Source organism: Dasypus novemcinctus, chromosome 15 (assembly GCF_030445035.2).
Source record: "Dasypus novemcinctus isolate mDasNov1 chromosome 15, mDasNov1.1.hap2, whole genome shotgun sequence".
Taxonomy (NCBI): domain Eukaryota; kingdom Metazoa; phylum Chordata; class Mammalia; order Cingulata; family Dasypodidae; genus Dasypus; species Dasypus novemcinctus.
The window spans coordinates 104,272,014-104,288,112 of record NC_080687.1 but is presented as its reverse complement, the minus strand read 5'-3'; the positions used below and the strand labels follow the sequence as shown (position 1 = coordinate 104,288,112).

General features: G+C 39.4%; 1 protein-coding gene across 1 annotated transcript in view; it reads left to right on the top strand.

Annotated features, from left to right (window-relative positions):
* LOC101447141 (constitutive coactivator of peroxisome proliferator-activated receptor gamma-like) overlaps positions 1 to 16,099 on the top strand; it is a 43,932-nt gene that overhangs the window by 18,300 nt on the left and 9,533 nt on the right. The window contains 4 exon segments of the mRNA XM_058276864.1: positions 973 to 992; positions 2,407 to 2,410; positions 3,139 to 3,216; positions 12,249 to 12,421. Of these exon segments, the coding sequence (XP_058132847.1) occupies positions 973 to 992; positions 2,407 to 2,410; positions 3,139 to 3,216; positions 12,249 to 12,421 (275 nt within the window).

Here is a 16,099-nt window from a genome sequence, read left to right as displayed (position 1 = left end):
GTAAATTCCTAAGGAGGACATTTGGCAAACTGAGCATTGACAGTTGTGGAACATTCTTACCCAGTGAGTTACTAAAGCCTAGTAATATCCATCTTTTGGCATGAGAGACTAACTTCTTTCTGAAATAGCAATTTAGGGTACAGTTCACTAATAAACTGTTTATTAGAGCAGTTTCAAGTTTACAGAAAAATTGTTCAGAACATTCCCTTACACCTCCCACTCACATGCAGTTTTCCCTATTAATATTTTGCATTAGTGTGCTACTTTTGTTACAATGGATAAAACAATATTATGACCGTGCTATTAATTTAAGCCCACTGTCTACACTAGCGTTCACTCTTTGTGTTGTACAGTTCTGTGGTTTGTGTGTGTGTGTGTGTGTGTGTGTGAGGTAATTTATATACAACCTAAAATTTCCCCGAGTTGACTATTTGTTAACGTAGTGAAAACCTAGGCCAGGAGGATTACATAGGAAATGGTTTGTTTTGTTTTGTTTTTCCACTATAAGAATACTTTCTCACACTTTCTCCGTACGTGTGAATTTAGTCTGAGTTGAATTTGTTCATTCAACTTACTTTAACGAGCCTCTGCTCTGTGCTGGAAACTGGAGATACCACATGAAGAAGACATAGTTCTTGCCCTCAAGGAGCTCACAGTTAGGAGGGGTTGGTTGGCATTTGCCTGCCATTAGCCAAAGTACCCTGAGAGGTTAGGATGCTTCGGAATTCACGGGAAGGGCATTAGACCCCATCGTTGAGGAGCTGACATCGAAGCTTAACAGAAAAGTAGCAATGACTGAGTGAAAAGCAAGGGAGGTGAGCCACAGAGGAGAAGTGTTGGGGGACCAGGGGGCCCCACACCAAAGAAACTCCACATCCAAACCCTGATGTATGAGGAGGCGTGAGTTGGAGGAGCCTGAGGTAGGTCAGCACGGCTGGACCCCGAAGCGTGAGCCACAGGCTTGGTTCCCAGAGGCCAGCAGCACCTGCGCTGTCTGAGCACTCGTTAGAAATGCGGCTTCGTGAGTCCCACCCGCATCTGCTAAGGGAGGGGGGCCAGGAATCCGCTTCAACACGACCTCCGGGGGGTCTGATGCTCGGTGGAGCATGAGAACTGCCGGGGAGGAGGACAGTGAGCAGTGGGCTAGGGAGGAAGCAGCCGCCAGATCGGGAGGGCCTTAGGCCGTCCGCCATCCTGTGTTCGGACTTTCACCCTGGGGGCATCGGGGAGATTTTAGTTAGGGAGCAACCTGATGAAATGTTCATTCCAAGCATTGGATTGGGGAGGGATGAGACTGAAGTCTGAAAGAGTTATAACCAGGAGGCTGTTATAACTAATCCACGCAAAAGACAGTCATGGCCAGAACTAGGGTGGGATGGTGGGGAGAAAGGGACTGGGTCCACTGCCGAGACAGTTCCGTTTATAGGACTTGATTTTATTGGCTGTGAAGGGCACGGGCAAGGGTAGGCGAAAGCATTTCAGTTTGGGTGCCCAGGAAGTTCAAAGTGTCATTCACTAAGATAGGGAATATGACAGGAAAAAGAAGCTTGGGCTGGAAGGTGGTCACTTTAGCGCGGGCGTGTTGAGCTGGAGGTACCCATGGGAGGGTGTAGCGTGACGCTGGCAACAGAGGTCCTGGGCTCAGGCCCCCCAGAGCCTTGGTTTCCTTTTCTGTATCTCTAGAGTTGTTACAAGGACGAAATGAGAAAACGCACGGTAAATGCCTAGACATAGTAAACAAAAGCGTTAGCTGCTGCTGTCATCCCTAGCACAGGTGCCTGGGGCTTGGGAGAGAGCCGGGCGGACACGCAGGTGAAAGTGTCAGTCTAAGTGTGGAAGCCTTGGGAGGAGAGGAGTAGCTGGAGCACAGCAGGAGAGGAGAGCCCTGAGCAGGGAAGGGACGGGCAGAAAACTGCAGCCTTACAAAGGAATTCAGGAGGAGACCTGAGGGTGGGAAAGAAACCAGGGGAAGGGGATGCCACAGAATCCGAAGGAAGTGGAAATGCTGATAAGGAGGCCGTGTGGCTAGCGGTGTAAGACAGAAGTGAGATCTAACTATGACAGGGACTCAGCACAGCCACTGGAGGCGGCGACGAGAGGCCCTTGCCGGCTGGCCTTGGCAAGGCCGGGTCGGGGCGTAGCGTGGACGGAAGCGGGAAGCGCGACGAGCGCGCTGGGAGTGAGGGGCAGGAAGGCCGCTCTCCAGCCAGGTTGGCTGTGAAGGGAGGCAGCAGCCGAGGGGGGCCTTGCCGTCCAGGGAGGGCCTTTTTTTTTTTTTTTTTTAATAAAGGCTCGAGCGTGTTCAGGTGAGGGAACCCACGGAAGAAGAGGCTTCCAAGAGGAAAGGAGGGCCTAGTGAGTAGAGAAGCGCCAAGAGGGTGGGATCCAGAGCCCAGATGGAGCGAGGCGGGTGTTAGGGGCACGAGGGGTGGCGTGGAAGCTGTAATAGAGCTCCAAGGCTGCTCTTACCCGATGGCCCCTGTGTTCTAACTTTAAGATAGGCTAGTTGAGAACACGGACTCGGAGAGCTTTGATTTCACTTTAATTGTATCGCGTAAGCGAAGAGAATTGAAATGGAGAGCATATAGAAGCACATTTGTTTTAGATTATTTCTCCCACTTTTGGAATAGTCGTACGAAATACTAGTTTTGACAGTTGTTTAAAATAGTGTAAGACAGAACGGCCTTGTCCTATTTCAGCAAGTTGTCCTCAGTGTTTTATGGAGCACGTGGGAGGGAAGGCAGGAAGGCCATCTTGGTAATCGTTGATCAGCTCTCTGCTCTCCTTCAGCTGTTTACTGACCTAGATTATACCCCCTTTGCTTTTTAGACTTTTGCTTCCAAGAGTCCCTTGTTCCTTCAGGCCCCTACATTTTAGTCAGAGCCAGAGATTATTGTTCTTTCTGGAATGAATGAATGAGCCCCAGAGCTGATGAGGGTAGAAAACCAACTGCTGGATCACTAAAATCACCTTAATCACCCTTGGCCATGAGAACACACTTGCGCTGATGGATTTTGAATTGGTTAAACGCAGGCAAATTTGGGTTTGTTACACTCTTAACCTGGTAGCGGAAGTTGGCATTGGTGTGCATTTCTTGTCCCAGCTGTCTTTGTTTAGGTGGTGGCAGCTCCTCCACAGTGAAGGAGTGGTGTGTGTACTCTGGGAACCCGCTGAAGTGCCCGGATCTGGTGAAGCCTCTACAGATCAACATCCCAGGTACAGGCAAACTGGACTACATTAAAACACAGATCTGTGTATCAGATCTTCCAAGTCCCCGAAAGGATCAGGCACGGACATGTACTTTTTCCAGATCTACATACACACTCATTTTCATTTCAAACCTTAGCCCAAGATGAATGTATTTAGTATTGTTTTGAAAAGACAGAGGCAAGGACATTGTAGCAGACTCATCCTAGACCTGCTGCAATTCTGCCTCTCCTGGACAATCTGCCATATTGCTTTGCTCCTATCTTCTGCCTCCACCCCTGCTCAAGGTCCACACCAATGGGAAGAGAAGAGAGCCCTTGAGAAAACCCCACGCCCCAAAGGTCAGTGTTGTTGTGGTTTAGAGCTCTTTGCTCCTGTCCACCCAGTGTCTGAAGCATAGTGGGCACCCAGAAAAGAGCCACCAAATAAACAAAATTGGATTCTTGGTGTTCTGTTTCAGTCAACTCTGGTCTTCTCCCACTACTGAAAGTTTATTTTGGGGGGTGAATGTGTCTCAGTGGTTAAGCTCCTGCTTCCCACATATGAGCTACCCAGTACCTCCTAAAAAAAGAAAGTGTATTTTAATGAGTTCTAGAACTGAAGGGAGAGATAAAAAGAACAACTTAAACTGAAGAAACAAGTTTTACTTTCATTAAAACATGTCAAGAGAAAGGAAGAAAAACAAAGTTCACTTAAAACTTGGCAGCTTTTCTTCCTAAGAGTTCTTAGCATCTGAAAAAGGCCAAGAATTTGTGACTATAAGGGATAATATTCTACATTAGATAGTTAAAAAAAGAGAGGGTGGATTTTAGAGTTTATTTTTAGTGGCCCTTTTCATTGTTTCAGAGAAACAAATATTTTTCTAGAACTTTGATATTCCATTTTTGTGTGCATTAAGTTCTCTCATGCCACTATTATTTTCCATCACATGAGCCTGTAAGTTACCAAATAAGGATTTGAATACTGCAAAATGTTTTTATAAAATGGAATTAAATTGGGAGAGAAGTTGAAAAACGTTATTCTAGGGAAAAGTTCCCTATTCTATCAATCAGTGATAGACTCAAGCTAAAAAAGTACTTGTCTTGAAAGTAAGATACACTGAAATTTATTTTTACTGCAAGAAGTATTTTTAAATAATAGCAAACATTTTTTAAAACTAATGTATATAATTACTCCCTATAATCTCTTTCCAAAAAGAATAAAAGAATTATTATAGTTCTCTTCATGGTTTGAGTTAAAGGGAATATTTGACTATCCATCATTATATTTTCAATTAATTTTAAAAGTTACTCTATATAATATTTTAATAAACTCTAGAAATAGTGTAATAATCAGAGATACTACTCCTAGAGTTTATTAAAACATTCTCTTTGGTCCTAAAAGAACTGCAAAGCTTATGCATATAGTACTACATCACAGAATTTTGCTTCTGGAAGGAACTTTGAAAGCCTATTCATATTTCATATCTAATAAACTAGTGATGTGATTTTGAATTTTTATTGCAGATAATTTAACTGAATGAATCTCATTGTGTATGCTTATGTTAATAATGATAAAGTAACATTTTAAAATTTAAAACTTTCCTGTATCCATGAGGAAAAATGCCAAATGGTTTTAAAACTAAAATAGAAGCTTTTCTGTTACAGGTATTCTCCATTACTTACAAAAGCAATTATTATTAAGAACAACAGAATTCTACTGATTGATCCTCTGCTTCTACCTCTGTCAGGAAAATCTGAAATTTGCATTCCACCTTTCCCATAGGTACTAAATACTGTTACATGACTAGTTAGTCGTTTCCAAGTAAAAGAAGCAACAAGGTCATCAAAGAGTTGAGCATAGCCATCAGAGTACTCATTTCAGATTTTACTTGTTCTTCTGAGAGCATTTCAGTTAAGTTCATCTCATAAATGCTACATTTTTCAATGAGTTTCCTAACATTGTGGCTGGAAATGTTCTCTTTTTTTCTTTTTCCTTTTTTTTTTTTAAAGACCCTTTCCTTTAGCAGCACATATGATTTAGTGCTTGCTTTCTTAAATGGTAGAAATGAAAATTTTCCCTTTAAATTTTAGATAGCTTATTTATATGCATATATTTCCATCTCTGTTCCCCATCTTTTCATAAAGTATGTGTACGTATGATATATACATACATCATATGTATATTACATTTCACTTATCTACAATATATCATGAAAGATGTTTCTGATAACACAAGAAGGGTATACACTTTGAACTTTAGCTTCCTTTATCCAAACACAACTCTTAAAAACTTGTGTTGCATATGTGCTTGTTTATTCACTCTCAACACACGTTATCCCTACTCTCATTCTTCTTCCCCAATTTACTAGTAGTATGCATTGTGTGGGAATGAATCTTAGGCCAAACAAAAGGCAAATATTTGAAATCACTTTTTCTACAGAAATTAGAACTGCTTCTTTAAACAAAGTACAGGGATTTTTTTCTCTTCTCAGTGTCATTTTTGTTGTCATAAGACATCTTCATTTTAGAAATCTAGAAAAGCTCATTTCACACATCTAATTGATAATTATCCATCCTGAATGATTTTTGAAGTGTTGTTTGGTTCAAGAAACAATAAGTAACCTTAATATTTGAATCACCAGAAGCTTGCAGAGCATCTTAGAAGACTTTCAGAAAACAGAATGGGGTGAAGTGTTATATTTCATGAGAAAAAAAATTTCTGCATTTGGTACATTCATTCTGTCATTTGCTATCACACAATTTTAGTGAAGTTTTCTTGGTTCGCTTTTACATATACTGTTGAAGGTTTTCATCCTGACACTTGTATACAAGTCAAGAAAGTCTTGTCAAATCTTAGAGGTTTCTATGGCTGGTGAATAGAAGACTTAAAGTCACCAACTGTTAGATGTACACATGTGTATGCAATTGGCACTGCAGGATGTGTATTCCAACAGATGCTAACATTGCTGCCAGTCTCAAAAATTACCTAGCCTGACCATCATGAATCAAGCTAAACGAATTTAAAAGCTCAATAGTGACCTTTCTTCTCCTTGTAAAATATAGTTTGAAAAATTGTCAAATAAATGTAATACAAATACACATTAGAGTGACAAATCAAGAATTCAGTTTTGCATTGAATACTTTTATAGCCACATTAATTACATTTTGAATGCATTAGATAGTAGCAGTGTAACAATATCATTTTGCAGACATGAAATTATACAGCTTACCCATGTAAATGTAGAGTTCAATGTCTTGAGATGTTAATATGTTCTCCATTTATATCTCAATTGTTTGTTTATTGTAAATAGGCTGTTGAAATTTATCATTTCATTAAAAAGGAAAGATTTAGTTTGCATGTGAGTAGTCAGGGTTTTTTTGGTTGTTGTTTCATTTTGGCCAAGAATGTGCTACCAACAGAGATTGTTAAATAAATAACTATTTGAATTGAACTTATGAATTAAAATCATCACTGATGAACTTGAGATGTAAGAATCTCTGCAGGGTAATTCCAGAAGTTTCACTTCTCACATTCTGACAGTGGACTCAAGCCAGACAGTTTTATGGTTTTTCTCACCCTAAGAATATGCAAGAAAAATAACCATATGATAACTCTAAAATCCAGTTATTAGAATACTTGTTTCCCTATGAAAAGCACATAGAAATACCAAAACTTAGGGTCTAGGAGTCTGTACTTATTCACTTGTGTTCATGGCTGTAAAAATACGAATGGGACACTTGCTTTGTTACTAATGAGGCAAGTCCAGCAACCGTCCCCCCAGGGTTGAGTCCTCCCCTGCAGCTCTCACGACAGTCCTCAAAGCTGTCAGTCATAGAAATGACCTTCCTCCTGCCCTCTGCTTGAGCCTCTGGGGCCTGTCCAGCCTGTAAAATCCCTTGGCTGCCCTGTCCATCTATTCTCACAAAAACTTTGACCAATTTATATAATTAGGTTTTGAAGTTGGTGCATTTTCGATGCAATGCTGGCGAGTGACCTAGAGACCAGAGTGCCTCTAGATTCAGCCCTCTAGATTATTCTCTGAACTATTTCGTATGCCCATGGAACCTGGGTGAAATGTGAGGGCACCTTGATCTTTATTGGAAGAACCTGCTTTTCTCATGATCCGGAGAGGTATATGTTGGGGCAGGGGGGACTCGCCAGATAGCTTGGAAGTTTGAGCTTCTCTTCCTCTGATAGTTTCAGGCCTCTTAGAGTTAAAAAAACATTTTTCTTAGAGTAAGTTTATCAATTAAAGAGAACCTAAATAGTCCTTCAAAGTAATTCATATCCTTTCCTGATTAAGATGATTGGAAATCTATCAACTAAGATGCACATCTTGGGAAGTGTATTTGGCTCAATGGAGAGAGCATCTGCCTACCACATGGGAGGTCCAGGGTTCAAACCCAGGGCCTCCTGCCCGTGTGGTGAGCTGACCCACGCACAGTGCTGATGCGCGCAAGGAGTGCCGTGCCACGCAGGGGTGTCTGCTGCATAGGGGAGCCCCACATGCAAGGAGTTGCCCCACGTGAAAAAAGTGCAGCCTGCCCAGGAGTGGCACTGCACACATGGAGAGCTGACGAAATAAGATGATGCGACATAAAAGAGACACAGATTCCTAGTGCTGCCTCACAAGAATGCTAGCAGACACAGAAGAACACACAGTAAATGGACACAGAGAGCAGACAACTCGGGGGGGGGGAGGGGGAAGGGGAGAGAAATAAATTAAAAGTAAATCTTTAAAAAAATTATTCTTTGTTTTTATCTGGGTGTAAATGATTTCTTAGCCTTTTTGTTAGAGAATATTCTTTAAGAAAAGAAGTGTTATTTAAACTCTGCCTATGAGGTTTGTTAAAACACAGATTGCTCAGTAAGTGGATGTGGCTCAACTGATAGTAAGTCCTTCTACCATATGGAGGGTCCAGGGTTCGATCCCCAGGGCCTCCTGACCCATGTGGAGTAGGCCCACATGCAGTGCTGCCAAGCGCAAGGAGTGCTGTGCCATGCAGGGGCGCCTCCGTGTAAAGGTGCCCCACGTGCAAGGAGTGTGTACCCTCCAGGGAGAGCTGCCCTGCGTGAAAAAAGCACAATCCACCCAGGAGTGGTACCGCACACACGGAGAGCTGATGCAGCAAGATGACGCAACAAAAAAGATGCAGTTTCCCAGTGCTGCTGGATAATGTAAGTGGATGCAGAACACACAGTGAATGGAAACAGAGAGCAGATGGGGGTGGGCGGGAGGTATTAAATTAAAAATAAATCTTTAAAAAAAAACAGGAAAACACAGATTGCTGAGCCCCATCCCTAGAATTTCTGATTCGGTAAGTTTGGAGTCGGGGAGTGCCCTAGGAATTCACATTTCTAACAAGTTCACAGATATTCCTAATGATCCTAGTCAGATAAAAGATATGCTGAAAAGAAAACTAAAATCCATTAATTATGTGTTACCAGATTTTTCTTTTTCATTTATGTTGTTTCAACTATATACAGAGTTCCCCTGAAGGTTGAGGGTTAGAGAAACCATTTAATTCATATTTATTGAGTGCCTTCAATTCTAAGTGCTGTGCTCATTACTAAGTAGCCCCATTACAAAGAGGCCACACTTTGAAATAGTATTATTTTCTATGAATCTCTCCACCATCCATCTAGTACAGAAAGCATAAATCTGGGAGTCTTACTTAATATATCTGGTTTTTCACCATGTCCTACCTATTTTCCTCCTAATCATCTCTTAGCTCCATCTACTTCTTTCCAGCTCCAGTTCCTTTGTCTTCCTTCCAGCCTGCTGTCATACCTTCTTGTACCTTTTGCTCATGTCCCATTTTATGTACCTCCAATCCATTTTCCACTGCAGCCAAAGTGACCTTTCCAAAATGCAGACTCAGTTATGGCATTCCTTTGATTTAACCCTTCATTTTCTTCCCATTGCTCATAGGATAAAGACCTTTTCCTGGAACCTCTCTCTCCTTTCATCTGATTTAATTGCTATTCTTCCTTCAGATCTCAGTTCAGATGTGTTTTTCTACCATGTTACTCCCCAGATAGTTCAGGTCTTCCAGAATATGCTCTCAAAGTACTCTGTATTTCTCCTGTATTGTATAGTTAGCAATTATATAGGCATGTGATTGTTTGGTTAACATCTCCCTTCTCTCCTAGGTTGTAAAGGCCCTATGGGCAGGCACTGTGTCTGTTTCATTCCATCCCCTCATGTATCTCCAGCACCTACCAGGATGCCTGGCAGATGGTAGTTACTAAGAAATATGTGTTGAATGCATAGTTGCTTGATGTTTATATACATGGTAGGAGGAGAGAAAACAGCAAACGTTTTATTTTTTGTAGCAAATTTTTTTAATGTCCTTTTTTTAAAAAAGATACATAGATCACACAAAACAGCACAGGTTTTATAATATACGCATTGCTGCCTCCTCACAATCCTAGAAGAAATATCCTGTATCCAACCAAGCCCAGCCCAAATGTTCTACCCGTCTCTTCCGTGGAAACTCCCTCTGTACTTCCCGCCCCAATTGGTTACTCTCTTTGAACTTCAGTATTCCTCTAATAAAACTTCTGGGCCTCTTGTATTATAATTTGTTTGCAGGACTTTTTTCTGCAAGTTCTTCCAAGGCAGGGACTGCTCATATATCATATGGGGCAACCCATTAACTTTTTCCATTCTCAACCTTCAGAGAAACTTTGTATCAAGTTCATGGAAAGAAAAAAAAAGGTGGTAAAAACAACTTATGGACCTCACTGGTTTTGTTTTTCTCTCTCATATCCTTTATTAGACAAGATACTAGGACACACCTCACCTGAGTATTTCACCCAGTTTTGTTCCTGTTGGAAATGAATAGCAGGTGTCCACTAGCACCATCATTTTGTTGGCGGTTTCATTGGTGAAGTCGTGGCAGTAATTCTTCATTCAGGAAATCCTTCGTTTAGCATTCTGCTACTCTTGATTCTAAATATATTTTGTGAATCTCCATTTTTTTTGTACTAAAGTTTTATTATGAGCAAATGAAACACAAAATCTGTCAATCTCTGTGCACTCTATGATAGAGACTTGACCTTTTAGATATGTTTGTAAATGTTTTATATGCATTGAGGAAAGGGCTAGAAATTGTATTTGAAAATATGGTTTTATCTAGGTAGTGAGAATATAGATTATTTTTTCTTTTCTTCTTTATGTTTCTCTATTTTTCTAAACTTTCTACAATGCAGCAGAGTTTTTTCATCAAAATAAATGTTTTTCCAAGACTAGTATATTTGAAAGAACTTAGATTCATATTCATTGTTTACCTTAAATCAGAGGTTGGCAAACTTTTTCTGTAAAGGGTCAGAGAGTAAATACTTCAGGCTTTGCTAGCCGTGCAGTGCCTGTTGTAATTATTCAACTCTTCTTTTACAGCGTAGAAGTAGCCATAGATAATAATACATGAGAATGGCAGTGTTCCAGTAAAACTTTGTTGGTGGACATTGAAATTGGACTTTCATATAATTTTCACATGTGATGAAATATTATTTTTCTTTTGATTTTTTTCCCCAACCATTTAAAAATGTGAAAACCATTCTTAGTTCACAGACTGTACAGAAGCAGGGAGTGAGCCAGGTTTGGCCCATGGGCTATAGTTTCTATTTTCTATCTTATATGATGCTTTTCCTAAAAGCATGCTTCTAAGAAGTCCAGCTGATAACTTGTCATTTTCTTGGGAAAATATCTCTATCTTAAGTACTGCTACCACAGGTTTTTTTTCCCCCATGTTATCTTCACTATATTCTTTCTCCCAAAAGAAAAATGAAGGTTTTGTTTTGGTTTTTGTTTTTCTCCCTGAAATAAATATTGAAAAAGTTGTGTTTTGTTGTTTGTTTTTGGTGAAGAGAACACTTTAGCCATTTCAGAAATGCAAATGACTTTTACTGAGTTGTTTCACTTCTGATGGTGGGTAGGAAATACACCGCTGAGAATATTAAATAAATAACACTGCGAGAAAGGCAAAAAAAAATAGGAGAATTTCTTTTTTTTTTTTTTTGAGTCATTAAATTCTATTACCATTTAGTTAGTGGGTTTTGTTTCTTTAATAAACCTGTGGAATATTTAGACCCCAACCATCCTTGCACTTTAGTTGTCTGTTATAGCCAAGTGTACTAATAGAAACTCACAGCTGCTATTAATAAAGGGAGATGTGTTACCCATTATAGATTAATCTGCCTTATCTTAAAACTGGCACCTTTCTGTTTATTCAATAAGCAAAAGCAAAATTGCTCTCCTGTGGCTGCAGCTCTGTATATCTTCATTAAGACTCAAGTGTCTCGGCACAGTATTTGTTTTATCAGTGATTTAAGTAAATGAGGAAGGGGCTTTTCTTTTGATTGTAGTAATTTAGACATAGATAGAAATGATATTTTAAAACTTCTAATTTGTTTAATAGTTTCAGAGAAATGCTTTCCAAAGTGTGGACTCCACAGACTTCTGGGTTGTTATTTAAAGTACACCCTCACAGAAACTGTCATAAACCTCATGAAACAGAATCTCTGGATAGAGAACCCAGGAAAATGCTCTTTTTCCCCCAATACAATCTCTACAGCTGATTTTTATGCACACCAAAGTCTGTAGCATTGGTTTAGGGAAATGAAAGCAAACTAAAGGGGTAAATTGATGGTATTTCAGCGAAGTACTCTCAGCACAGTTATTTTATCTCACTGAAGCAGTACTTTGTTATATCCTTAAGGTAGTGCATTTGGAATATATTCTGAAAAGCATTCTTAACAACATAATATGCAACTTGAGTAGGAACAGAACCCCTTATTTCCCCAAAACTTAGAAAAAGAATGCTTTCGAATATATTTATTATAAAAGCTAGCTCTTTAGGGGTGGTTGGTTTTTTTAACCAGAAAGCTCTGTTCATGTTTATTTTCTAGTTCCTTCAAGCTTTAAAGCCCCAAGTATATCAAGAAGGGAAGAGATCTGTTTCCTTTTATTGTGTTTCTAGAAGCAGTATGTTCTAACTTGCTACTGCAAAGAATAATGATAAATGACCTTTTCCTTCTTTTTTTTTTTTTATCAGGGGGAACACCTAATTTGAAAAGGCTGTAGCTGAACCAAGAGCCAGGAATACAATGTCTGTGCTTTGACACACTCCTGGCCTGTTTCCATCTTTCCTGTGCAAAAGAAGAGCTGCAGACTTTAGAAAACCCATTTAAAGCTTTATGCTGCCTCTTGATCTACCTCTTTGTGCAGGTAAAGCCGAAGTGATTTGTTCTAGTAGCTGCATTCTGCTGTTTACTTCTGGCCCTCATCTTTCACGAGATACAGTGTTATGAGATATTTCCACGGAGCAGTGCCTCTGGGTCATCTTGTTCCATTATACGTTCCACAGAACTTTAGACCTTTGAAATGCTCTTAAAGAAAAAAGAAAAATAAAAAAACAGCTTCTGGGTGAAATAAGTTTGAGAAACATGCTTGCTGTATCTGACTCTTGAGATTTTTAATGTATATGAAGTACAGTATTGCCGGTAAAGAAATCTGTTTCAACTTTAAACCAACATTCCCAAACTTCCTTGGCCATGGATTTACCTGTACTCACAGGTGTGAGTTTCAGTGGTGGTGGTTATTGTTGCTGGGTTTCTTTTAGTGTAACAGTTAGAAGATTCAGCCCCGTAGTCAGACAGACCTGGCTTTTCCACTCAGTAGCTGTGTGACTCTGGACAGAGCATTTTCAGTTTACCTAAGTCACATTCATTTATCATCCATTGGATGCTTATTGAGCACTACCCTTAGTTTTCTAATCTGAAGATGAGATACTAGTTCTTCCTCAGATTTCAAGGGATCATATTATATGACACACACAGTGTTTTGGCACCATGCCCAATAAATTGCCCACTATCATCATCATCATCATCAATGTCCTCTTTGTCCTACTAAACTAGTGTGCCAAAAACTATATACTTTGGATGAGTCCTTTTTCATTAGTTTTATTCTTTTTTTTTTTTTGCAGTTCTACCCATATTCATATTTCACGTATTTTTTAACTTAATTTTTAAAAATATTTCTATTCTTTTTTTCTTTTTTAAGATTAATTTTTTTCTCCCCTCACCCCCCCCCCCAGTTGTCTGCTCTCTGTGTCCTTTCGCTGCGTGTTCTTCTGTGACCACTTCTATCCTTATCAGCGGCACCGGCAATCTGTTTCTTTTTGTTGCATCATATTGTGTCAGCTTTCCGTGTGTGCAGCGCCATTCCTGGGCAGTCTGCACTTTCTTTTGCGCTGGGCGGCTCTCCTTACGGGGCGCACTCCTTGTGCGTGGGGTCCCCCTACGCGGGGACACCCCTGCGTGGCAGGGCACTCCTTACGCGCATCAGCACTTAGCATGGGCCAGCTCCACATGGGTCAGGGAGGCCCGGGGTTTGAACCATGGACCTCCCATGTGGTAGGTGGATGCCCTATCCATTGGGCCAAGTCCGCTTCCCTTTTTTTTTCTTAAGATACATAGATCACACAAAATGTTACATTAAAAAATATGAGGTTCCCATATACCCCACTCTCCACACCCCCCACTCCTCCCACATTGACAACTTCTTTCATTAATGTTGTACATTAATGAGTACAATTTGGAGCATTGCTGCACTATGTATGACAATATAAACAGTCAGTTAAAAGATTTGCCTTTTAATAGTTTTCCTCATACATGATAATTTTTGGACATCTTAATGAAAGAAGGATTGAAAATAACATCCTTCCTCTAGTCCCTCTCTCCATATCTTTTCTCCACCTCCCTTCTACAGTGCTGTCATTTTAAATGATTTTTGTCCCACTGTTGTCATAACAACAACAAAAAGCCCTTTAAATTGAGTGTCATTTCTTTAGCCCATCTAAATAGTCTTATAAATTCTCTTGACCCCTTCAAGCTATCTTGTCAAGTCCTCTGATCTCTGTATGAGTCTACTCTGGCAGAACCATTAAATTATCATTTGCCTAGAATAGTAAGTTAGGTAATTGTGTTTTCAAACCTGAATTCACTCTACGGTTTACTAATTGTAATTAAGAAGCTTATTGTAGAATTACATCCCAAGAGAATATTATCCTGGTTTTTTCATCCTAATTGTCCTCTTGTCCTTGGCCATTCTATAGCTAGCTCTTTATTTTATTTTTTATTTTCATTTTTTTATTTTTTAGGAGGTACTGGGGACTGAACCCAGGACCTCATATATGTGAAGCAGGTGCTTAACCACTGAGCTGCGCCTGTTCCCCAAACTTAGTCTCTTTATTTGTTTGTTTATGGAGGTGTGGGGGATTGAACCATGCAAAGCAGGCATTCAACCACTGAGCTACACCTGCTCCTTCTCCATTTTAAATATCAGACAAATGTGGTATGGATTAAACAACTCTTTTTTTTTTCATCCACCATTCCTACTCATTTGTTTTGTGCTTGCTATCTTCTCTCTGTGTCTGTTCAGTGTATGCTCATCTTCTTTTCAGGAGGCACTGGGAACTGAACCTGGGACCTCCCATGTGGGAGGGAGGCACCCAATGGCTTGAGCCACCTCTGCTCTCTTCTTTTGGTGTTTCCTCATGGTTATTCTTCGTTGCATCATTTCATTGTGTCAGCTCATTGTATTAGCTCCCCGCGCCAACTTGGTGTCTTGCTTGTCTTCTTGAGGAGGCACTTGGAACTGAACCTGGGACCTTCCATGTGGTAAGCAAGTGCCCAACTGCCTGAACCACATCTGCTTCCCTTAAACAACTCTTGGAAATGTTATTGCTTTATTATTGGTTTCACATGCACCAATAGAAACTTTAATTTTTTTTTACATTTTGTTTATTTGTACAAAACTTAGCAAAGTATAAAACCATAGAAGATGACAGGAATTGTTTTGTATTTAAATGTAAGCACACATTTCTATTTTATTCTATATTAAATATACATGACTATATGGATTAATATTTTATATCCATAGTTTATTAATCCATAGGTGGCTATGGTTGAAATTGAGCCAAAATGGGAACTGGAAAGTGGAGGAAAACCAATAAGCTGAGTTATCTCACCCATAAAAATAAATATGCTGTTCTCTGTACAGGATTGGTATATATAGAGATAGATAAGAATGCCTTTGTATTAGCACTTATAAGACATACATTTTGAATGATTTTTTCCAGTAGTAGAAATGGGTTATGTTGAACCCATTCTCACTAATTCCGCCTAGCTCTGTTTTCTGTCCAGTTAGGCAGTTGATCTACAGATATTACAGTTCACTTCAAGAAGAAAAGACCCAAAATCCCAGAACAATAGTTTTATATCTGTATTTATATAAGGCTGAAGCAAGAAAAACAACAGAAGGAAAAGTTTTCCTTGCACCTTTTTCCTTTCTACAATTTGCTTTTAAATAAAAATGTGTAATTCAGCATAAAATAGACTTGATGATTTGGCTTTAAAGGACATGTTTAAATTATAACTTTAAAAAATTAGAAAACATCAAAACCATACTTGGTAAATCAATAAAGCTGTAGTCTGTTAGATTAAGAGGTACTATATTATTATACACAGGGATAACTATTCTCTTACAATAAATGAGGCTAAAATGATAAATTTATTAACATAATCTAATTTTATGTAGTTAAGCCTAAATTAGAAGGTTGATTTGCAATGTGGGATAAAATTGCTTACTTATCAGTGTACAAAACCTACAGAGAAGCTAAATGCTCATTTGGTCCAACCTCCATGTTAAAAAAAAATTATAAAAAACAAAAAATAAGTAATTTTTCAATGACTTGCCTGAGAAAGTCTTCTGGAAAGGGAAGTTTGTATCATAGAAAGTATGAAATCTATAGTACAGCAAGTACTTTAAAATAATGATCTCCATTATGTGAAGTTCTAATAAAATATATTATTAAGAAACTTTGGGCCTATGACATGTTTTAGA